General features: G+C 29.2%; 1 protein-coding gene and 1 pseudogene across 1 annotated transcript; both read left to right on the top strand.

The window, feature by feature from the left end:
- The first annotated feature begins 21,158 nt into the window (after positions 1–21,158).
- Positions 21,159–21,906, top strand: LOC143084322 (uncharacterized; annotated as a pseudogene).
- A 633-nt stretch (positions 21,907–22,539) lies between these two features.
- On the top strand, positions 22,540–24,076 carry LOC143083997 (uncharacterized). The gene has a single exon (XM_076260405.1). The coding sequence runs from the start codon at positions 22,568–22,570 to the stop codon at positions 23,099–23,101; it is 534 nt and encodes a 177-aa protein (XP_076116520.1). The 5' UTR covers positions 22,540–22,567; the 3' UTR covers positions 23,102–24,076.
- Positions 24,077–27,127: the final 3,051 nt, after the last annotated feature.

Below are 27,127 nucleotides of genomic sequence, written 5' to 3'. Positions count from 1 at the left end.
ATTGGGATACCTTATTTACCGAATGTCAATAGAATATAAATCATAATCATTATTTTTTCAATGCATGTAAACTTCTCTCCACTAAAACTGAACATGTTATGAAGGTAAAAACAGTTTTTTAGTTTATTTTACTTATCCATTACACCTATGTAATGTTATTTTTGAAACTGGATGTATGCTGAAACAGTGCTGTTAAGGAATACTTATTCCTGTGCAAATGAAAATTATGTGAATATTCTTGATGATTATAGAGATATAACACTAAGCAGTTGTTTCTGCAAACTTGTTACTAGTGTTATTAATGAAAGGCTCATATTAGGGGCTAACGAAAATTACATTTTAACTGATGCTTAGTTTGGGTTCTGACCTGGTCATGGCACAACTGATGCTAGTTTTGTCTTCCAATTAATTATTACTATAAAATATTGGGGATTGAAGAAACAACTTCATTGTTGTTTTATAGATTATAAAAGTGCTTTTGACAAATTGAATACATTTTTTTTTTATATTATAAACTTGCAAAATGTGGTATTAGTGGTAAGCTTTTTTCAGTTATGAAATCTTTATATGCTATTTATATGAGCTGTGTAAAATTTAAAGGTGAATTTTCTATACATTTTCTGTAGAAAAAGGAGTATTACAAGGGGAACCATTATCAACCATACTACTTTCAATTTTTTCAAATGATTTTTTAAATGAGTTTATTAATAGATTATGTCTGCCAGTAGACATGAAAGAGCTCTCATTGTTTATATTGATGTTTGCAGATGACACTTTTATATTTTCTGAGATTATTGATGGGTTGTGAAATATGTTAACTATTCAAAATGCATCTGATATAAAAAAAAAATTTCATGTAGAAATTTGTAATATGTATGTATGTATGTTGAGTCTGAACCATAAAATATGTCATCATGGGTTACGAATGTTAAACCTATGTTGCTTAGCTATGGTTTTGGGCATGTATGGTATGCACAGAATGTTGTATGCGAAGAAGCATTTTTTTTTATTCTGGCGTACTACATTATAGTTCTGGTACCTGAATATCAATAATATGATCATTTTTATAAATTTCCTGTTTACAAAACTTTGAATTTTTCAAAAAACTAAGGATTTTCTTATACCAGGCAAAGATTACTTTAGCCGTATTTGGCACAACTTTTTGGAATTTTTGATCCTCATTGCTCTTCAACTTTGTACTTGTTTGGCTTTATAAATATGTTGATATGAGCGTCACCGATGAGTCTTATGTAGACGAAACGCGCGTCTGAAGTACTAAATTATAATCCTTGTACCTTTGATAACTATTATTGACCAAAAAAGAAATATGTTTTTCGATTCATCATCAAAATGTACTATCTATAAACATGTAGTGGAAGAATGTTGAACTGCAATTTTATTTCACAATGTATCATATTTTTAACTAAATATAGACTGTCATTTCCTAAGGGGATGTAAATTAGTTCCCAATGTTTTGTATCAATGGGAATTGATATTTTAGATAAAGTCCAGTGTAAATTCTTCTTTAATAGATCAGGAAACAATCACTTATATCTGCTTTGTTATTTAAATACTCTTCATTAATTATAAAATTATAGTGAGCTATAATAATTTATTATTATTATTTAATGTGTCTCTCCGTGTCCCTTTATTGTGTAATTTTAATCTATAAGTTGTGAACCATATCCTTTCATTGCGGCTTTTTTTTTTGTAAAAGACATACCTACGTTTTGTTGTATGATCCCTGCATGTAATATATATCAAAAACATATAAAATTGTTATTTCCTATACATCTACCTACAGTTTATTATTTTACTGCTATAATGTGTTTGTATTTGCTGTTCATGATTCATTGATTGTAAGAACAAATGAAATTTAAAAATTAATTCAAATGTTGGTCTGCTATATTTATTTGTCTATTTGTATTCTATTATATACACTTTGAGAAAAGCGCAAAAAGAATTAGGAGGCAAGAAGATGAAAACAATTTTAATTAATAGAAAACAAAATTATTTAAAAAAATAGAAATGAAATGGATATATTTCAATATTTTAACAGTGACTAAAGTTGAATTACATTTAGACTTAACACAATATTGGCATTTTCGATTTCCTTCATATGATGGTTTAAAGCATCTACATCTCATATATAAAAAAAAATGGAATGGAAAAATACATGTTTGATAATTGTTATATGTTATTATATAATTCTTTCAGTGAAAGAAAAGATTTACATTGACTGTGATATTTTTATTCATTATTGATTTTGAAATAACTGTGATATAAACTGTGATATTGACTGGTAATGTATGTTTAAAGAAGAAAAAAAGAAACCCTACCAGAATATTTATAGTTATAATCAAATCCGTGTTTCTCTTTATTTGTAAGTACATGAATTATATTAAGTAAAAATTGTTGATGTAAAAAATGTATAGTCTTAAACATGAATTTGAGTGATTTCTTCTGAAAAGGGATCATAAGAAGTTAAAATGAATGTATAATTATGCTATTGCAAGCTGAAGCAAATTGTAGGATTATATTTTTTTAAATCAGAAGTTTTGAGAAACATCGGTTTGTGCTAAGGATTATGGACTTGATTTCTGCTATGATTTATTGTTCATTACTATTTTTAAAAAGATTGGCCAAAATGCATGAAATTATTTTTTTGGGTGCAGATGAACTGTTATGAGAACTCTTTTTAGGGTAAAAAAAAAGGATTTTAAGATTTAAATTACTTAAACTAAAACAATAAAGTAATATCAATGTATTGAAATGAAAACAAAAATATTATCATTGGAATTTTATTTCTCTTAAACTAGTATTTCTTCTATACATAAATAGATTGTTTGTAAGCTATTTAACCTGTGCACTGAATTGTTAAAGCATAAATATCTCAAAAAAACGAACTTTTGTCTTTATTTATTTGATATCTAAAAAAATAATGAAATTTTGAATCGATTGTAAAGTTTTTTGTTACATTGTCGTCTAATTTTTTGATTAAATAAAGTACTTAAATGCTTTGTGTATCACTTAAAAATAGAATAAAAGTTGAGTATGAAAAAAAAAATTTTTTTAATTCTCTTCAAAAATTTTGAAATTAGGATTGGGATGGGGATTGAAGTTTGAAGGGTTATTGTCTATTTACAATTCTATTCTCAACATATCACATTTAATACAGTAACTATTGGTTAACAGTTGTAACAGCGGATATGACCCTTTACAAGCCATAGTAGGTTTCTCGAATAAAACCCTTTTCCCTACAAAAACCAATAATATCAAGCTTGATATCCACTACATTAACAGCAATATCCTTATTGCTGTAATTAAGGACAGCTTTGGTTGCAATCCCTAAACGACCAGCACGCCGAATATATTGGACATAATCGGATAGTGATCTTGGTAACCTTGGGTTTACACAAGACAAGTCTTTAATAATATTTCTTTTTCAAACTGTCATCTTGACCACTGCAAGGAACACCGTATACAATTTTTCAAAGCCTTATTAAAAAAAGTGTCATTTCTCTATACGGTAGTGAAAACATTTTCCGAAAATGACACGCCCGCGCCAAAAGTCGCGCTGGTGTCTATCTAGATGATATCACTTCTTCAAAACATTATCTGATCACTCTCTGGATTTGGAGAATTAGTTTTTGCCCGCCGATCAGGCCAAAAATTGGAACTGATTTTTTCACCAAATACGGTCAAAGATACATGAAGATAATGTTTATTTACTGGCCTAATTTTTCGAAGGTCATCCGGCATTGATAATATTGTCGACAAACCCGTTCTGATATGGAAAAGCTACATCAAATTTTGAGGAATGGCTTTAAATGAAACCATTTCTTGAAAAAACACATTTTTGAAACAGACTATAGTTTTCAAATTTTTGAAAATATGATAATATTACTACTTTGGCAACAGAAACCATTCTTGGACTACAATATTCACTACCAAGATAATTTTTTTCTACTTTGCAATTTAAGTAAATAGTTGGTGTTTGCTTAGTGACCCTTTTGACCAATTTTCACGAAATTAGCTTTTGCTAGAACAGCAACTGAGTCACGGTCATTATGGTTAAAAACCAAAATGTATCTTCAAATTCAAGATAAATACATGCTTTTCCCGATAAAAACAGTAGATATCACAAAAACGTTCTATTCTCCTCAAACTTTGTCGACATTCGAGCCCACCCTAGATTTAGATATCGAAATTAATACAAATAGGAAACAGACTATAGCTTGAATTCGCGTTGATGAAAAGTCCATTTGACCCCATTTCTCACTGTTTCAGATTTTTTCCTAGCAAAATACCTATTTTTGATATTTTTCAAAGCCTTGTTAAAAAAAAAATTCGGAAAATTTGTTCACTACCGTATAGTGAAATGACACTTTTTTTTAATAAGGCTTTGAAAAATATCAAAAATAGGTACTTGCAACCTTAGGCGTTACTGTTTGACGTGAACTTGACTGATCGGTGAATGATCGGTGACGGATGTTTGACTGATCGATGAGTGGTCGGTGATCGGTGACCCATAGGATCCGTCAGATAAGTCAAATAACATATGTGAGAGTTACCCTGACAACTGTCACCGATCGATCAGTAAATTAAATTTATGCACGGATCGGACGGATACGTATATATTAAAAATTCTTATGTAAACCGAACTCCACAGTGTTTACAATCGATGAACGCGGACCTCTACGAAGACACCTTAATTTACACGTTATAATTTGTAATAAAATTAGTTGAAGACAAAAGTAAAAATAGTTCAACAGAATAAGATGCTTAGAGCGTTAAATTGTTTGTGTTGATTAATATTTTCGTATTAAATCTTATAAATATCAGAGACATATAATACATAATTGTATTATATGAGGGTTACACTAATGGACCAAATGAAAAATGCTAATAACTTTTTTCGTTTCTCAAAGGATTGATCTCAAATTTGAAATATAATAAGATTTCATCATTTGATCAATAGATTTAAGAAAAAAAATAAAAACGTTTTGTAAGAAACTTTAGAAAACGTGACATGACCAACTCTGATAATGACAGGACCAACATCGAGAATGACAGGACCAAATAAAAATGCTAATAACTTTTTTTTTTCAAAGAAATTATCTCAGATTTGAAATATAAAATGGTATGTCATATTTTGAAACCAAAATGTTATAAAAAATATACATTTATTTTCAAAAACTTTCGAAAACGTGACATGACCATCGCTGACTGACAGGACCAACAACGACAATGACCGGACCAGATAAAATTGCTAATTTCTCTTTTATTTCTCAAAATATTTTTCTGAAATTTGAAATAAAATAAGATTTCATCATTTGATAAATAGATTTAAGAAAAAAATAAAAAAAAAAAAATATGTAAGAAACTTTAGAAAACGTGACATGACTAACTTTGATAATGACAGGACCAACTTTGACAATAACACTAACAGGACCAAATAAAAATGCTAATAACTTTTTAATTTTTCAAAAGAATTTTCTCAGATTGGAAACATAAAATGATATGTCATATTTTGAAACATTTATGTTATACAAAATATAGATTTATTTTCAGAAACTTTCAAAAACGTGACATGACCATCGCTGACTGACATGACCAACCTCGACAATGACCGGAACAAATAAAATTGCTAATTTCTCTTTTATTTCGCAGAATATTTCTCTGAAATTTAAAATATGTGAAGATTATACCATTTTATACATAAATATATCAAAAAGGTATAAAAAGCTTGCTGAAATGTGACCTGGTTAACGTTGTCAATGACAGGACAATCCTTGACAATTAATGACAGGACCAAATAAAAATGCTAATTATGCATAACATTTGTCAGAAGATTCTTCTCAAATTTGGAATACTGACAATTTAGATGATTTTGCACATCATATAAGAAAAATATAGAAAAAAAACCGTATTGAAAGCTTGCGGTTGTGTGACCTGACCAACATCGGCTATGATCTGGCCGATGAAAAAAATCATAATTTCTTTCTTATTTTACTGAAATTGTTCAATTCTGATTCATAATCAGTAAGATATATCTTATAAATCAGTCAGGAAAATATATTCTATGGTGGTTAAAAATCTTGACCTAGCTACTAAACGTATGTTGGCGGAGAGTCACAGGACATGCAGAGTCACAAGACAAAAAGACATGAATGATCACTATATTTAAGAAAGAGATCTCGAAATATTTATATGTTATTGTATATAATCATTTTATAGTTTAAGAGATAGTTCATTAAACTATAGATAAATTCAGATTTATTGAATTATCATCATAATATTTCTTGACATCATGAGGCCCAATTTAAGCCACTATGGAAAGATATCAAACCTTTTAAAGTAGTCCGTGAAAATGTTTTATTCATTATATTTTATGAAAATATTTAAAACTACCAAGAAATCATGCATACAAGGGTCGGGCATACTTCAAGAAATGTATATTTGTTTATTCATTATGAGGGGGGAACTATTAAGATATACCCTGCATATATACTCAAGCATACATGGAAATAATTATTTATTGTTCTGAAAATATTACTAAAACAACGACATGAACTATTATGTGATTTTAATTACTGTCATCACAATCTTTATTGGATTTATCAACTTATTTATGGCTTATGTCACACCTTTTGTTTGTTACCTTATAATTGTTTTCAGACGTGTCAGATTATGACCGGTAATTAATATACAAAATATTCTGAATGAATGAATGAATGAATGATCTTTATTCTCATCAAACCAAATACATGTTACAGAGAAGATATTACCATGATATATATAACCAGAGACATATAATACAATTATATGTCTCTGATATGATAAATATTTACACCAAAGATAAATAAACATATAGTTGTACTAACCAGGAGGATAGACTTTCACAGAAATAGATTTAATAAATCTACAAAGTTTCTCAGGCTCAACTTGACAGCAATATTTCTACAACTCGGTTTGATACAATATACCAATAAAAAGTTAAAATAACGCGGTTGGCGTTCGCAGACCTAACGTTTTCCCCAAGTTAGCTTTTTTCCCTTATTTTCTAAAAAATTTTAAATCATTCAATCTTAATGTGTGTTTTTTTAATTATTATTATTAATTTCAACCAGGATTTCTATAGAAGGAACTATGGTCATTTCACGTTTTCGCAATTGATGTATTAAAAGATGAGATCTTATTACATTTTAAATCTGACATAATTCCTTTTCAAAATTAAAAAGTGAATAGCAATTTTTATTTGGTCCTGTCCTTGTCGAGGTTTGTCCTGTCATTGTCAGTGTTGGTCATGTCACATTACAGCAAGCTTTTTATAATTTTTTTCTATATTATTCCTATCTTGATGTATAAAATGGTTAAATCTGATTATATCTCAAATTTCAGAAAAATATATTTTAGAAATAAAAAGTAAATAGCAATTTCATCTGGTCCTGTCATTGTCGAGGTTGGTCCTGTCAGTCAGCGATGGTCATGTCACGTTTAAACTTTCTATATTTTTTATAACATTTATTTTTCAAAATATGACATATTATTTTATATTTCAAATCTGAGAGAATTCCTTTGAAAAATAAAAAAAGTTCTTAGCATTTTTATTTGGTCCTGTCATTGTCGATGTTGGTCATGTCATTATCAGAGTTGGTCATGTCACGTTTTCTAAAGTTTCTCACAATTTTTTCATTATTTTTTTCTTAAATCTATTTATCAAATGATGAAATCTTATTATATTTCAAATTTCAGAAAAATATTTTGAGAAATAAAAGAGAAATTAGCAATTTCATCTGGTCCGGTCATTGTCGTTGTTGGTCCTGTCAGTCAGCGATGGTCATGTCACGTTTTCGAAAGTTTTTGAAAATAAATGTATATTTTTTATAACATTTTGGTTTCAAAATATGACATACCATTTTATATTTCAATTCTGAGATAATTCCTTTGAAAAATAAAAAAGTTATTAGCATTTTTATTTGGTCCTGTCATTCTCGATGTTGGTCCTGTCATTATCAGAGTTGGTCATGTCACGTATTCTAAAGTTTCTTACAAAACTTTTTTATTTTTTTTCTTAAATCTATTTATCAAATGATGAAATCTTATTATATTTCAAATTTGAGATCAATCCTTTGAGAAACGAAAAAGTTATTAGCATTTTTCATTTGGTTCTGTCATTCGGTCCTGTCATTCGGTCCAGTCATTAGTGTAACCCATTATATGACTCTGTTAACATGAACTTATTTCTACGAAAATGGTTATTGTTGACCGCCATTGGATTGTTGAACTTTTAATAGTTTCGAATAGGTTTTTTTTTTTTTCGTAAAACTAAAAAAATGTCAAAGAAATGATATTAAAAGTTTGTTCCCATTGTTTAGAATTACCAAAATTAATATTCTTTTTATCAAATATTGTACTATATTATTTATATAATGAGAATTAAAATACTTAAACTTTTATTTTTGTGGAATAAGAATGCAGTTATTGATTTATTTTGATGCATATTATTAACTGTCATATGATTTTAGTACTTTTTGTACATAATGATTGGCTGTTCTTCATAAAATAATCTTACTTTAAGGAAAAAGATATTAAATTTTTGTACGCGTTGCCCAAAATGCAAATATTTCTTCATTTTACTGATAATATTGACCGCAATTGGATTTTTGTACTTTTTATAGTTTAGAATAGTTTTTTTTTCATAAAATTAAAAGAATGGCCGAGAAATCATATTGAAATTTTATTCGCATTGTAAAAAATAACCAAAATTATTCTTCTTTTTATTAAAAATGATACTATTTTATTTGAAATCAGTTATTTTTACCATCTAGAGACAAGTCTTCTAATCAGAATTGAGATATAATGAGAATTAAAATACTTAAACTTATATTTTTGTGGAATAATAATGCAGTTATTGATTTATTTTGATGCATATTATTAACTGTCATATGATTTCAGTACTTTTTGTACATAATAATTGGCTGTTCTTCATAAAATAATCTTACTTTAAGGAAAAAGATATTAAATTTTTGTACGTGTTGCCTAAAATGCAAATATTTCTTCATTTTACTGAAAATTATTGACCGCCATTGGATTTTTGTACTTTTTATAGTTTAGAATATTTTTTTTTTCATAAAATTAAAAGATTGGCAGAGAAATCATATTGAAATTTTATTCGCATTGTTAAAAATAACCAAAATTATTCTTTTTTTTAATAAAATGATACTTTTTTATTTGAAATCAGTTATTTTTACCATCTAGAGACAAGTCTTCTCATCAGAATTGAGATATTATGAGAATTAAAATACTTAAACTTTTATTTTTGTGGAGAAATAATGCAGTTATTGATTTATTTTGATACAAATTATTAACCGTCATATGATTTCAGTACTTTTTGTACATCAGGATTGGCTGTTCTTCATAGAATAATCTGACTTTAAAAAGATATTAAATTTTTGTACGCGTTGCCTAAAATGCAAATATTTCTTCATTTTACTGAAAATTATTGACCGCCATTGGATTTTTGTACTTTTTATAGTTTAGAATAGTTTTTTTTTCATAAAATTAAAATAATATCAGAAAAATCATATTAAAATTTTGTTTGCATTGTTTAAAACAATCAAAATTATTCTTCTTTTTATCAAAAATGATACTATTTTATTTGAAATCAGTTATTTTTACCATTTTGAGACAAGTCTACTAATCAGAATCGAGATATAGTGAGAATTAAAATACTTAAACTTTTATTTTTGTGGAATAAGAATGTAGTTATTGATTTATTTTGATAAAATAATTAACCGTCATATGATTTCAGTACTTTTTGTACATCAGGATTGGCTGTTCTTCATAAAATATGCTTACTTTTAAGAAAAAGATATAAAATTTTTGTACGCGTTTCCTAAAATGCAAATATTGTTTCATTTTACTAAAAATTATTGACCGCCATTGAATTTTTATACTTTTTATAGTTGAGAATAGTTTTTTTTCATAAAATTAAAATAATATCAGAAAAATCATATTAAAATTTTGTTTGCATTGTTTAAAACAATCAAAATTATTCTTCTTTTTATCAAAAATGATACTATTTTATTTGAAATCAGTTATTTTTACCATTTTGAGACAAGTCTACTAATCAGAATCGAGATATAGTGAGAATTAAAATACCTAAACTTTTATTTTTGTGGAATAAGAATGTAGTTATTGATTTATTTTGATACAAATAATTAACCGTCATATGATTTCAGTACTTTTTGAACATCAGGATTGGTTGTTCCTCATAAAATAATCTTACTTGAAGGAAAAAGATATTAAATTTTGTACCCGTTGCCTAAAATGCAAATATTGTTTCATTTTATTGAAAATTATTGACCACCATTGGATTTTTGTACTTTTTATAGTTTAGAATAGTTTTTTTTTCATAAAATTAAAATAATATCAGAAAAATCATATTAAAATTTTGTTTGCATTGTTTAAAACAATCAAAATTATTCTTCTTTTTATCAAAAATGATACTATTTTATTTGAAATCAGTTATTTTTACCATTTTGAGACAAGTCTACTAATCAGAATCGAGATATAGTGAGAATTAAAATACCTAAACTTTTATTTTTGTGGAATAAGAATGTAGTTATTGATTTATTTTGATACAAATAATTAACCGTCATATGATTTCAGTACTTTTTGTACATCAGGATTGGCTGTTCTTCATAAAATATGCTTACTTTTAAGAAAAAGATATAAAATTTTTGTACGCGTTTCCTAAAATGCAAATATTGTTTCATTTTACTAAAAATTATTGACCGCCATTGAATTTTTATACTTTTTATAGTTGAGAATAGTTTTTTTTCATAAAATTAAAATAATATCAGAAAAATCATATTAAAATTTTGTTTGCATTGTTTAAAACAATCAAAATTATTCTTCTTTTTATCAAAAATGATACTATTTTATTTGAAATCAGTTATTTTTACCATTTTGAGACAAGTCTACTAATCAGAATCGAGATATAGTGAGAATTAAAATACCTAAACTTTTATTTTTGTGGAATAAGAATGTAGTTATTGATTTATTTTGATACAAATAATTAACCGTCATATGATTTCAGTACTTTTTGAACATCAGGATTGGTTGTTCCTCATAAAATAATCTTACTTGAAGGAAAAAGATATTAAATTTTGTACGCGTTGCCTAAAATGCAAATATTGTTTCATTTTATTGAAAATTATTGACCACCATTGGAATTTCGTACTTTTTATAGTTGAGAATAGTTTTTTTTCATAAAATTAAAATAATATCAGAAAAATCATACTAAAATTTTGTTCGCATTGTTTAAAGTAATCAAAATTATTCTTCTTTTTATCAAAAATGATACTATTTTATTTGAAATCAGTTATTTTTACCATCTTGAGACAAGTCTTCTAATTAGAATTGAGATATAATGAGAGTTAAAATACTTAAACTTTTATTTTTGTGGAATAAGAATGCAGTTATTGATTTATTTTGATACAAATTATTAACCGTCATATTGTTTTAGTACTTTCGGTACATCAAGATTGGCTGTTCTTCATAAACATGCATACTTTAAGGAAAAAGACATTAAATTTTTGTACGCGTTACCTAAAATGCAAATATTTCTTCATTTTACTGAAAGTTATTGACCGCCATTGGATTTTGTACTTTTTATAGTTTTAAATAGTTTTTTTGTTCATAAAATTAAAGGAATGTCAGAGAAATCATACTAAACTTTTATTGGCATTGTTTAAAATAACCAAAATTTTTCTTCTTTTTATCAAAAATGATACTATTTTATTTGAAATCAGTTATTTTTACCATCTTGAGACAAGTCTTCTAATTAGAATTGAGATATAATGAGAACTAAAATACTTAAACTTTTATTTTTGTGGAATAAGAATGTAGTTATTGATTTATTTTGATACAAATAATTAACCGTCATATGATTTCAGTACTTTTTGTACATCAGGATAGGCTGTTCTTCATAAAATATGCTTACTTTTAGGAAAAAGATATAAAATTTTGGTACGCGTTACCTAAAATGCAAATATTTCTTCATTTTACTGAAAATTATTGACCGCCATTGGATTTTGTACTTTTTATAGTTTTAAATAGTTTTTTTGTTCATAAAATTAAAGGAATGTCAGAGAAATCATACTAAACTTTTATTGGCATTGTTAAAAATAACCAAAATTATTCTTCTTTTTATTAAAGATGATACTATTTTATTTGAAATCAGTTATTTTTACCATTTTGAGACAAGTCTACTAATCAGAATCGAGATATAGTGAGAATTAACTTTTATTTTTGTGGAGAAATAATGCAGTTATTGATTTATTTTGATACAAATTATTAACCGTCATATGATTTCAGTACTTTTTGTACATCATGATTGGCTGTTCTTCATAGAATAATCTGACTTTAAAAAGATATTAAATTTTTGTACGCGTTGCCTAAAATGCAAATATTTCTTCATTTTACTGAAAATTATTGACCGCCATTGGATTTTTGAGACAAGTCTGCTTATTAGAATTGAGATGTAATGAGACGTAAAATACTTAAAAATAAATGATTGCATTACTTTTTGTCCACCAGGATTGGTTGTTCTTCATAAATTATGTTTACTTTAAGGAAAAAGATAATATTTTTTTGTGCGTGTTGGAAAAAATGCAAATATTTCTTCTCATATTGGAAAATATTTTAATTTCAATTGCAATCAGTTGTTATAAATGATTTTCATATGTTTTTTGTAGAAAATATGAATTATTCAAGAATAAATCTGCTTATTTCTTTCTTTTTAAGGAATATATTTATGTTTACCACCATTGGATTTTTGTACTTTTTATTGTTTAGGAGTAGTTATCTTTTTTATTAAAAAAAGACTATCAGAAAAATATTATGTAATGTTGTTTACATTGTTTAAAATTATTTCTATTTCTTGTTAAAAAATACAGCAGTTATTTTTGTAATTTGTTATTTTAAATGCACCTGATTATGATAAGTTTTTTTAAAGAATTTTATGATGATAATGATACAAAAATTTAAAATATTGAAATAAATAGACTACATTTTTCAATAACTGATTCTTTCATTTTGTTTTTCCCGAGAATGTTTGGAAATTAATAAAATAAAAATCGCCATGTAGACAGCGTTTTAGAACTCGCCGGTTGTGAAAATATATAACCTAAATAAAACGAAAAAGACCTTTCTTTAATGATGATATTTTAATTTAGGTTTTATCTGTACATTTCTTTTCATTTCAATTCATAAAACTTTGCTAAATAATTAATAAACAAAATGTATCATTGAACGTTCGATTTTCAAGAGTCAGATTAAACGAAACTAAGATTCCGTAATTTGTATTAGTTTATCATGTGACGTATTAAAGTTCAATCCGTCATCAAGGTCGATCGGTACTATCCGTCCGATCAGTCCGATCAGTCAATTACTTTTACAATAAGTCAGACGGATTGCTGACGTGAGTTTGACGCGAACTTGACTGATCGGTGACTGATCGATGACCGCTGACTGATCGCTGAAATAGTAACGCCTAAGGTTGTAAGTGTTTCATTGGCATGTTTTTTTCAGAATACAGTATTTTGCCAGTGGTGACAGAAATATAATAAAAAGTTACGGCATGCCTTACAATGAAAAGCAGGTGAAGCTTTAAAAACAAATGAGGTTAGTTACATTCTATAGATGTTTAATTCATTGTACCAAAAAATATCATAGAAAAGAATATAAACATCATTGTACCAAAAAAATGTCATACCAAAAAATATAAAAATCACTGTACCAACAAAATACCATAGCAAAGAATATAAACATCACTGTACCAAAAAAATATCATAGCAAAGAATGTAAACATCACTGTACCATAAAAATATCATAGCAAAGTTAATTAACATCAATGTACCAAACAAATATCATAACAAAGAATATAAACATCACTGTACCAAAAAAATATCATAGCAAAGCAAATAAACATCACTGTACCAAAAAAATATCATAGCAAAGAATATAAACATCAATGTCGAAAAAAAATATCATAGCAAAGAATATAAGCATCACTGTTCCATAAAAACCATAGCAAAGCATATACACATCACTGTACCATAAAAAATCATAGCAAATAATATAAACTTCACTGAACCAAAAATATACAATAGCAACTAATAACGTATATCCGTTTTTTTAACGTCTGCTTTTTTTTTTGCGATTTCATTACAAAATGCAATCTCCGGAGCAGAGATCACATATCTGTTCCGTTCAATACTACGTAACACCAAACTCCGTACAGTGATCGTTTCCATTTCGGAACTTTTGTCCCTTACTCCATCAATTTAGTGTAGAGTAGTATGCGGACCCGTATTCGGATCGGAACTGGAACTGCCTGGGAGTTTGACGTCACACTACACTCAATATGACCTCTTCCATACTTTTTTTACGAACCTTTTCCTGTCAATCTCTAAACAAAAATGAAATTGCTTATGATGACTTTTTTATAAAAAGGAGTAGGTCCGGTAAGGGCCGATTATGACCTCAAATTTCAGTTCCATCTTAAGAAAGTTTTTGGACACTTTTTAAACACTTAAGTGTCTATTTCATTGATTCGATTAGTTTATGTGAAAGATTTTAACTGATTGAGCCATTAAAAACGCTCTGATTCAAGCTTAAATATGGAAAATCTATCAAATATGCCAAAAAATGTCACTTTTCAGATGTTTTTTGTCAAAAATCAAAGTGGCCGCATCCGTGTTCATCCTCAACCTTTATAAATGTTTTGTATTATCATCAAATACATCTTACATTTCAATATTATTAATGAACACGAATGCAGTCACTTTCATTTTAAACTGACCGTCAAAAAATTTACCAAAATGCTAAGATTTTGAAGATTTCAGTAATTTAGCATGACTCAATGATGCCAGTACGCGATATTTGTGCAATGTATTGTCAATAACCGCCCATATTTATGTAGTAGAAGCATTTTACTTTCCAAAATATAGTTTAAAGATTACATTTTCACAATTTTGTAAAACTGTTATATTTTAGGGCAAAAAAGGGGTCTTACTGAACCTACTCCTTTATCAATAAATCTTCAATTTTAAAAGAATAACACAAATTTTAATGAAATTTACTAAAATAAATTATGCTTATTTAATAAAAGCTGAATGTCGCACTTCTGTTTAGGATTTCCTGTCAAATTATGTAAACAAAGAAGTCTGCAAAGGGATTATTTTTATTTCTGTATCGGTTTATTTGATACATATTTCACTTTTTATGGATTTCCTCTTCAAAACGTTTTAGCGAAAAAGCAATATTAAAGGGGTAAAAATTATAGTGCATGCAGAAAACTAAATTTGACCAGGGAACTAGCCACCACAAACTGTTATTAATCAGTATCTATAATATCTCTATCTAAGTTAATTACATCAATACAGAAAAATGTTCTTACAAATCCCATCAATAAATAGGTGTATATAGTACATGTAATACTATAGTAATCATGGTAATGATTTCAATTTATTTCTAAGGCCCTAGGAATTATTATAGAAATAAATCAGGGACTGTCACTTTTACCTCCACAGAGGACAAATTCGTGTTTGCAATATCCCTTGTTTCCGTTTGCCTGTTGCCACTAATTTCTGATTTAAATTTTTGAAACTTTTTATTTATCATCATGATCATGATTATAACAATTATCAAATAGCCAGATTTATGTGAATGTTGCGAGTTGTCCCATTTTTTAAAATGCATCTATATATACTGGCAATATAAGGATGTAGCTAATAAATTATTTATTTATATACCAGTATTAAAATATTGAACACAACATAGCTGGAGATCATTCATTTTTATAATCATACTACAGGTATAAGAAATTTCTTATCAAAATTTTAAAAGTTTAAACATAATAGGACATTTAAATTATTAAACATCTTTAAATAATGAATGTACCTTTGTCATGTTTATTACTAAGGCATATACTGAAAGCTGTAAAATGTATTTTATTTACATATGTTATGGTTAAGATGGCTCTATCTACAAAATTCCACTTATAACCATGATAACAATCATTTATTTAAACTTGGAATTATTCTTAATAATGGCATTTGCATAATATCGGGTGCTTGAAAGTTTTGATAAATTCCATATGTATTTTGTACTATGACGTAAGAGAGTAGTTTTCAATAGAATGTACTGTGCCGCTCACAACAATATATATACAAAATACATTGTATTGGAAGTGTTATGGATTGCTAAAAACAAATAAACATAGAATTTATTCAAAAAGTAATACAATGTCATAATTATATGTTTGAAGTCTAGAACCTGGTCTATCACATACAGTTGGTCCAGCAGGGGATGTTCGCAGTATAGACAAATCAGAGAAAGTAATTATCTGTAAGAATTTTTAAATAAGTGATGTCAACACATTTCATATACCAAAAGAAGATGTGGTATTATTGCCAATATGAGACAACTTTCCACAAGAGACCAATTGACACAAAAGAAATCACAGCTAAAGGTCACTGTCAAGCCTTTAACAACGAGAAAAGCTGTTATGGCTTAGTCAGCTAAAAAAGACCCAGTAATCACAAATGTAAACAATTTAAATGACATAACTTATGGCCTAATCAAAGTGCCAAAAAATAGACGAAAAACAAATATGGAGCACAGCAACAGCCACATCTGAATTATTGGATTTTAAGAATGTGGTTGGGTTGAAAATGTAACCAGGGACAGAGGTCTAACAGTACAACATGAACATGACAAACAAATGTTGGCTACATGTCAATGAGATAGGTTCCCCTAATATAATATTATAGTATATACTGCAGCTGTGCTATTTGAGCAGTCAAATTGCATTGACCGTATATTCATATGTGATATACAATCACTGACCGCATATCATCTTGTTTATGACGTTGACAATGTGTTTCAGTAGAGTTTTATTTATGACGTCAATCTAAAAAAATATATAAATATATCACCTATCATTTTGTACTATTTTACATAATGTGAAATTATGAGTATAAACATGTGGTTATATTCATATCAACAGTTTCATATATTTTTTTTCAGTATTAATGTCATAGGAATTCAGAGGAGGATTGCATACTATCATCAGGAGTAAAAAGATCTTCTACAGAGTATATGTCATCTATTTGTGTAGGTCACACTACAGCTCAGGTTGATTTTGCTTTGTCCACCCTTCCACAATGGGAGTTGGCACTGGGTGGGCAAAATTCTAGCGTGTCCACTCTGCCCATCCATAGGAGTGGGCATGTAATTTCTAATGTTTAATTAAAAGACAAGTTTTGCAAGTACAATGAATTGAAAAAAAAACAGATAGGCATTTGTAATTAAGGAATAACAGTACTGTTGTTGAAGAGTTGCCACCGTCCATTGTAGATTTGACGGTCGCAAATGCAGTTTTACTGGCGACGGATATTTGCGACTGTCAAATCATAATTGACAATGGCAACTCTTCAACTACAGTACTTACTGTTATTCCGATTCTAATGCATTTAAAAAAAAAATACGTAACAACTTCAAAAAATGTATGAATTTGTCATACAAACAAAATCAGCGAAACTTCATGAGTATGTTTGTCACATAGACGTCATTGCTAAACGTCATATACATGGAAACTTACAAACTGGAGGTTATTACGCTACCTCTACGATTCAAATTCGGATAAAATCACATTAAAACGGCTAATTCGAGGTAGTTATTGTTTTAATTTCGATAATATTGTAGTAATTCACCATTTGTTGATCCAATAATTCAAAATGGCGGGTCCCTCCTTAGTTACGACTGGTCAACTATGGATATGACGGCAACTTTTAGCCAATGAAATCAATTGTAACATAAAGATTGAATTAGAATCAATATTTTTACAAAAAAGAGATGTGCACGGGTGGGCTTTCCACAGTGGGCCAGCAGAAAAAGCAAAATCCACCCGGGCTGTTGTGTCATATGGTCAACTTTTTGTAACTTCAAATCAAATCAGTAACTTTCTGTCCAGAGTGAACATAACCAAGAATAAACTAAATTATTTATGAGTTTGGACATAGTTTATACTTTAATAATTTATAAATGTTTAGTACATGTATCTTTAAAATTTGATATACAATACTAACCCAAATTTTCCATCGGTTTGTCTTTTTGATAAATATGTGGTTGATGAATAATCTGTTTAAGTTGTCAAAGATTTCATACTAACTTGAGGAGTAAAATCAGAAAAATTCTCACTAGTTTAATAATAATATCCTCAAATCTCATACAATTCTTGTAGACTAAGTCAATGTCTATGAAAAAACTTTTACTACCATTAAATGTTCATTTTTTCAGTGATCATTCATGTGTCAACAAGAAAGGGCACAATGCAAGTGATTCAAATGACCTTATTAACATCACCATAATTTTCTGCAACCATTTTTAGGTCAGATTTTCTCAAAAAGATTTTTGATATGAAAATATGGAGATTTTGCATGATTGTCAATGAGACTACTATATTGGTAGAGATGATTTGACTAAGATACAAACAATATAAGGGTCATCAAACAACCTTCAACAATAAGCATCATCATTTTAACCTTTAAGCAAATAAAATAAAAATGCAGAATAAAATATCAACAGTCTTATATATACCACATCAATTATTCAAAATCACATGTGGCAGAAAAAACAAAACAAAGGAGTATGGCCACGAAGTGCCTATATTGGCCCTGTGAAATGACAAAAAAATAAATATAAACAAGGTGGATCCCTTATAGTTAAAACATATCTACTAATATCGTTGTTTGTTATTAAAAAAAAATCATATTTTCATGACGTCACTTATGTGACGTAACCCCCGAAATCGAACCGGAACGCTCAAAACATCAAAATTTTCGAAGAATTTCACACTTCTTGGTTAAATTTCGCATTGGCCACAGGCCTCGACCAAAGTAATTCTAATCTCATTTTAATTGTGTAACACTTTGAAATCGTTTGCAACATTTATTAGCGTGGTCGAGGCCTGTGGCCACATCGAAAAATAAACTTTTGCAAACAAGCAAATCCGGATTCGACACTGTTATTTCCGATGTACGATAGATTTTGTGGCGAAATGTCTAATGAATCTACCACGAACTTATATTAAAATAGAAACAATTTTTATAGTTCATCTTCTTTTTATAATATTTTGAATACATTCTATCATATTTCGTTTTTTTTTTGTGTGTATTGGAATTACATTGCGCATGTTTGTTGCACTTACCAACAGAAGTATGGATGAAGGCAGTTTTGCCGGACGGTGACATATTCGGTAATTTTTGTTTTCTCTGACATATACTGTAGACCATTATGTGATTCTTTTCTTGCAACTGAAGCATGCTTTTCTTGGAGATTACATATTGAGGTAAGTCAAAATTAATTTACAGATTTAAATAACAAACAAAATTGGAATAACAAGTTCCGTAGCTTCGTCAACTGTCGACGGATTTTTTTCCCGTAGTTACAACGTTTTTTTTTTTTTTATTAAAACACGGGACAAATTTGTGGAAAATAAAATGACTAGTAGATAATAAATTAATTAAGAGTTCATTGTGAACAACGTTATTTTAACACTTTAAAGGGATTTTGAAATGTTATGTTTAAGATTGGTCGGCTTTGCTATAAAAAAAAATGGGGCAGCTTTAAATTAAGGCTGAATTTATTCTACGAAAACCATCTTAAAAAGATCCTAATAACTATGCTGAAGCAGTAATATATCTTAACTCATGTATGTCTAAAACAAAAAAAACAAAAACAAACAAAAGCAGACGACTAGCTTCAGTAACGACTTAAAATTTATATACCACTTGTTTTCTTACTTTGGAATGTACGACGACGTGGTGTAATGGTTAGAGCGTTACTCTTTAGAGTGACATGACAAAGCTAGTAAGGGTTCAAGGCTCATTGGTATAAAAAGTTGTTTTTTCTTCTTTTTTTTTGTATAATATCATTAAACCTAATGCATAACTTTCATTCCTGTGATTGTTTGAATGGATCCACTGATATTTTTTTTTATTTGATAACATTATTTTGAAACGTTTCTATTCGGCATTTGATTTTTTTTTAAAAGAAATTGTTATCCAACAAATTATTTTTATATAGAACTTGCCTTTCTGATGTGTAATAGAAATTAAACAAGTTAAGATACCTGCATATTCAGTCCCCCATAAATTATCAAATATGATATGATCTATAAATACTGTTTGTAGTGTGACTACTAGTGTCGGTGAGTTAGGACTGGGAACTAAATTATTTTATTACACATTGTCTGTTCAAGTTTCATTCCTGAACATATATGTTTATACACAATAATTAAAAATAAGATGTGTTATAAAATTGTTGCTCTGTTAAATATTGTTGGGTTGCTGTTCATTATCACATGCATCAAATCTCCTGTTCTAAACTGCAATCGTGGTTCACGTACTAAGATTTATTTCTTTATTTCACTTCAGAATGCCTGGAAGCGGTCCAAAGTATTACCCGTGCGTTCTATGCAATAAAAGGACTAAACCACATGAAAGAAGACCAATCAATAAATCTGTAGCAAAGTATTTGAAGAAGAATTTTTTGATAACATATAAACAAGAAGACAAAATATGCAATACGTGTAGGCACAAATACTATGTTCAGGAAACCAGACAATCCTCTGTTGTACAGCATATATTATCTGACGATGAAGATTATGCTCCACCAGCAAAACGTAGATCTACTGTTTTATCCAGTCCACCATCAGTATCTCTTTCAATACCTTCTACATCAAAAAGCCATTCATACTGTTTCATATGCAAAAAGCCCGGACCAAAGCTAATTGTTGTTCCATCACAAGCAAGATTTTCTGCATTTCTTAAAAAAAGAGGTTATAATTCCTGCGGGATGTCGCTGTTGTCCGGGACATTTGACGGAAGATAATTTTACAGAAGATGCAATAAGTAAAACAAACTGTACCAATGATAATGTCATCCACAACAGATCTTCAATTATGGATCTTTTGAAGAAGTTAAGATACACAGCCTTACAAAATGAACAATCAAGAATTGACTTTGATACAGATAAAGTTTTATCTGACTCTGACTTTATCAATTTAACCGGTATTAACCGGTATAAATAAGGACAACTTTAATGATCTTCATTCCTACAACAAAAAATACAGTAAGAAATACACCTACACGAAGCACAAGAACTTCTCTTGGAATTTTCCTTTTTAAATTAAAATCTGGAATTTCAAATAAAGTGCTATCTACCATTTTCAACATATCAAGATCAAGTTTACGCCGAGCCACTTCATGTGTCAGACAAGCTTTAGTTAAGAATTTCGTACCTGAAAATTTGGGTTTTAAACACATCAGCCATGATGATGTCGTTAATCTGCACACACGACCACTAGCTCAGACTTTATTTGGGGACGGAACAAACACACAGGCTATCTTAGTGCTTGATGGCACCTATATGTATATCCAAAAAAGCGGAAATTTTCATTTTCAAAGACGGTCATATAGCTTACACAAGGGACGACCGCTGGTTAAACCAATGGTAGTTGTTACTACTACAGGGTACTTTGTGACTGTTCTTGGACCATACTTGGCCGACTGCAAAAATAATGATGCGGCAATCCTCAAACATATGTTTAACACAAATGTAGAAGATATCAAAGAATGGGTACAAGACGATGATATATTTGTCGTTGACAGAGGATTCAGGGACTCATTGGAGCTTCTTGATGATTTGGGGATAAAGGCACAGATGCCAAGCTTTTTAACGAAAGGCCAAAAACAGATGACAACAGATGAAGCCAATGCAAGAAGATTAGTTAATAAGGTTTGTACCCCTACAGCCAAAATACTGTAGTATAATTCTCAAAACTAATTTTGAAACTGCGTCACTTTATATAGTATCATGTTAATATATTTTTATCGCTACACAGAAAATGCTCTTATTCATACGAAGCACACCCAACTCAACATATGCTCATTGTTACTGCTAAGACTATGACTATTGTGCCACTAATAAGAATAAAGAAAAGTAACTTATAGGACTGCCTATTTTTTTGTTTTCCCCTATGAATAGTTTTTACACATAAATATCAATTAAACAAACCAAATCGATAAAAAGGTAGCACACCTTGACGGTATTGTTGTTACTGTTCGCAAAAATGACAATGTATATAACATAATTGACATTGACAAACATAGTTTAAATTGCAACCGATTATAAATTCAGACCTTATGTTTAGAGCTATTTTTCTAAAGCATGTAGGTCAAAGGTTTGGTTGGATTTCTTGCTTTTATCGTATAAATGTTTTACTCAAGCATCCAATAGCATTATATAAACTGAAGCCCTACCTATGTATTAATTGCAATTGTAAAACTTTATTACAATGTTTTATGCAAACAGTTATATAAACACAGCAAGCAAGCCAACCAAACCTTTAACCTACTTGCTTTAGGAAAATAGCCCTAAATTTTCTTGTTTAAAAGGATGTGACAATGAAGAAGCATTGGCTGCAAAAATGCTCTATCTGTCGAACAGAGTAAATACACTGAAACAGAGGGTAGAAGAAGAAAATTTGGAGAGGCGTAAGACAATTTGGAAAGAGCCAGATAATCATACTTTAGACGATTTTCCACTTCTTGATGAAGAAGATCTGAGAAACATAACGTGCGGTGTCTATCAACTAAAACTTAGCACAAGCTACATTCAGGAACACTTAGAAGGCAATTGTCAAATTCTTATAAATAAAGAGGATGAACATTTGATACGCGTGAAACTTCAGAGCCGTCATGTCTCTTCAAAAACCTACATCTTGTGGATAGAATACACATCTGCTGAAATTACTGCATGGTACTGTAAATGCAGAGCAGGAGCACGTGTTGTGGGAGTATGTGCCCATATTGCATCAATACTCTGGTATCTTGGTTATGCAAGGCATAATCAGGATATATCTTATGGAGTCCAGAATTGGGGAGCATATCTAGAAGATGCAGCATCAATTCCACAAGCCATAGACGAAAGTGACAGTGAGGAGAGTGTCGTTGAAGAATAGAATATTGTATCAATCCTTGTTAGGTTTCTGTCTCCTTGACTTTATCTTAGAATTCCACTTGCTAATGTATTTGAACATGGTGAACTCTATTTGAATATATTGTAATGTTGTTGGTTTTTTTTCAACTAAGCAAACTTTTTAAAAAGTTTTGAAGTAATTTATTGTTGAATTTAACATATTCATCAGACATTTCATATAACTTAAAAGAAAACAAAATATATACAAAATAATAGATTTTGTATACCGATTGCAGTTATTTATAGTTTTCAATAATACATAACTTTATTGACACAGCTTACATTTATACGTTAATATAATTTATATCATTTCAATCAACTCAGTCTATAGTTAACAAGTAAGTCCGTAAATGAACTTATCCGCTTTTGAAAACTAAGAGTGAGCATTTTTTCATTCCTTTTTTTATAGCTTTTTTTAAAAACAATTATTAGATAAAAAAAACCTTTGGGAAAATATGAAACGTATCCAATGAATAATTGAGGTATATTCTTATTAGTTTTAGAGTTGTACATTGTACATATTTTCACGCGCTTAAGGTACAATTAGAGATGGTATAAATTATAAATATTTTGTGTGTCAGTGGTCGTTGGTGTATAAATAGCAGTGTTGAATGAAATTGTCGTTCATACGTATTTTTATTCTGAATACTGATTTGAGAGTAGGCATGTAAATCCTTCAGAACGAGCGTGGTGCTTATGAGTGCACGTGTGGTACATTTGTATAGTATGTGTTATATGATTATATCATATGGAATTATATGTATTGTCTATACGAATTGTTTTCATTATTCATTTTTTTCCAGGAAATAAAATGTTTTGAGTTTCATCGAAATCACGGGTTTTATATTCATATTAATAATGTAAGAGATGATATGGCATGATTTCCAATGAGACAACAATCGTAAAACATTTTTAAAGATTTTAAATCGGCTGTACTCCGCTCGCCAAGATATTTTACAGCTGCCAAATATAAGACTTGTATGCCTTAATGTGTTTGGAAACTAAATATAACTTTGAATTTAATCTATGCTATAGAAATTTGTTTGTCTGCAATTTCTATTTCGTGAATATCAAAGCCGAAAACGAGTTTTCGGTGCAATTGTACTTAATGTAATTGGAGCATTGTTTGCCACTTTATTCTGTCCGGCTTTTAGTAAGTTTCTGTTAAGGTAACACGATACCGAATGGCATATCTCCCGATTTCCAAAATTTTTGGCATACGTGTACTTTGAATCGAGTTACATCGGAATATGTAATAAAAGATGGGGGTCACCATTTTTTTTTTTTTGTAATTTTCATAGGAAAACGTCAATTTTGGCGACAAATTTACTTAGGTATATAGGGGAAATGCCTTTTTTTCGGCTTACTTTTTTAGATTTTCGAATGGATGGCTATTTTCTTATATACGGAGAAAAACAAAAAACTAACATAATATCCAGGATTGCATAGTGAATCCATACACGTATAGAAACTCATATGTCACCATCCTTGTTTTTGAAATAAATGGCTTCAAAGTTGATCGATAGGCCTAGAATTTGACCAAAAACGTGTGACGTTATGGTGTACGGAATATAACGTTATTCCTTCTCAGAGAAATGGAGAAAAAATATGTGTCGGGATCTGAATGAGTATATTTTATTTTCATTTCCCCTGTCGACTGTCGTAAAGTTCCTAGTAATGCAATATAAAATTCTACTGAATCAGATATGATTTTATTTCGTCCTGCACATGGAATTTCACTCATATGAATTAATATTAAAATCGTCTGATTTTCACACCAAACGAGCATATACTTGAAACTTGCGTAAACAGGTTCCATGTGAATCTTATGAGAATAGTTCATGCATAAATCACCGGAATTTTGTACAGGTTAAGTTCATGTAAATATTTGAAATAAAAATATCTTTGTTCTAAAATTTGATTAAAACCATAAAAAACACCATCAGATTTTTGTTAAGTTTACGTGAAAATTAACTGAAACATTTCACGTGAGATTCATCCGAATTACTGATTTTTAACTCCATCATATTAGACAATGATGGTATAATCACTGCATCACGTGATGCAGAAATATAGTATTTTAAAAAATTTGATTCATTTAACAGTTTTTTAATTGCTCGGTTTGATGGTTGTTTAACGTTCAGTGGCAACTAGTTCATGCATTTTCGGGACGATACAATACAATTTTGAAGACAGTTGTTTATAAAAGACACATTTGATGCACCAGTCAAAAAAGATTAAACATTCTGTTATTTGTGAAAATTATGAGGGAAAATAATGATCCTGATAAAATACACATTCCAAAAAATAAAATAACACAACTCCAGGAAAAATTCAAAACGAAAAAATCCATTATCAAATGACGAAATCAAAAGCTGAAAAACATCAAAAGAATGATAAACAGCTGTCATATTCTTGACTTGATACATACACTACATGTAGTATAGTGTACTCTGCGTGATGTTAATGTGTTACTTGGTTGCTCAACAAGTCGGACAAATCTTGTAAACTGTTAACCCGAATAATTCAGTCGTTATATTCCATTTCATTTGTGAAAAATTATTTACATAACAAATCTTGAGATCATATATGCATTCTTTATATAAGTAAAACAACTGCGAAATTTAAAAGTTCCAGCTTGAAATTCAACCTGTATCAGATGTAAATCGGAGTCTGTACTCTGTACATGTGCTTTTGTATTTTATCAAAATGCCTAATCCAGCAACCTGTCATGAAACAAAATAGAAAATCCAGACGATATGCGCACCTATAATAATATGAGTAGGAACACAAGGTACATAGTTTTAAAGCTGAAGCAAAACGACTGCAGTCCTAAATAATTAGCCGAATTAACTCTATATATACTAAGTGCGGGATTAACGGTCGAACGGACAAATGTTAAACAATATGATGATACGTGCTCTATAAGTAATTTGGTGACAATGCATATTTTTTAATCAGTTCATATATTATGAATGGAATGGTAATTTGGAGATCTGAAATGTAGTAGCAATGTAAGAAGGCTAGCATTTCCGTCATTTCGTCTTTGGTGGAAAGTTGATTAATTGGAAATTTTACCGCATCTCCTTATATTTCATTATGGTTTGAGTTTTCTAGAGAAGAGCAACAGTTTTAAGACTTAAACTAATATTTACCAAGAGACTGAAATGTTACTGTAACAATTATACTACACATACTCAAAATTTTCCAATGTTTACTAAAACTACAAATAAGAAGTGTAAAGATACTATTCCAATTAGCATTAGTTACAAGTTTCTTGATGTCTTCCAGGCGTTTAATTAATGCCCTGCTGTTGCTATGTTATAAATTGCATATCATATATCTCCATTTATCATTCTATCAGCCAACTTTTGTACAAATAACATGTACATGTACACATTTTTTTTATTTGTACTTGTATTTTTACAAATAAAGTCTCATGTTACCCCACTGCCATAATGAGCAAGCGGTAACGGAGATATTTAGTTTTGCGGAACTGTTCAATTTCGGTCTTCCTTGCGGTCTGCGTTTAAACTTTGTCGAATTTAAAAAAAAAAAAATAGAGGCAATGATATAAATTTTATCAACTTAAGTTCCAAGTGACGGGTGTAAATTGTAGGTTTGATTGATTTGATTTTTGGTTGGTTAACGTCCAGTGGAAAATATTTCATGCATGTTCAGGACGAGAACAAGTTGACAATAAATACAATAAGTGGGTTTTGCAATAGAGGCAGGGTATCCGCGATGATGGTCGGGAAAATTTTAACTGACGCTATACATGTATATATATATACTAGTTCTAAAAACTAATTTTAAGAAAGAAACTTTCCGGGCCTTTTCCGACGAATAGTATGGGAGCAATATGGCCCTCAGAGCCTAAAAGATAACTTTGTTAATTTTCTTTCAGTCGTTTTGTCTCCCAACTTGTACATGTACATTATTTCCAACTCAAAACTAAAAAACACCGAATTGCCATGCAAGCGTAAATTAACACGAATATAAAATCTAA

This window comes from Mytilus galloprovincialis, chromosome 7 (genome assembly GCF_965363235.1).
Source record: "Mytilus galloprovincialis chromosome 7, xbMytGall1.hap1.1, whole genome shotgun sequence".
NCBI lineage: Eukaryota > Metazoa > Mollusca > Bivalvia > Mytilida > Mytilidae > Mytilus > Mytilus galloprovincialis.
The sequence above is the reverse complement of the archived record's forward strand: the minus strand, read 5'-3'. Positions and strand labels throughout refer to the sequence as shown.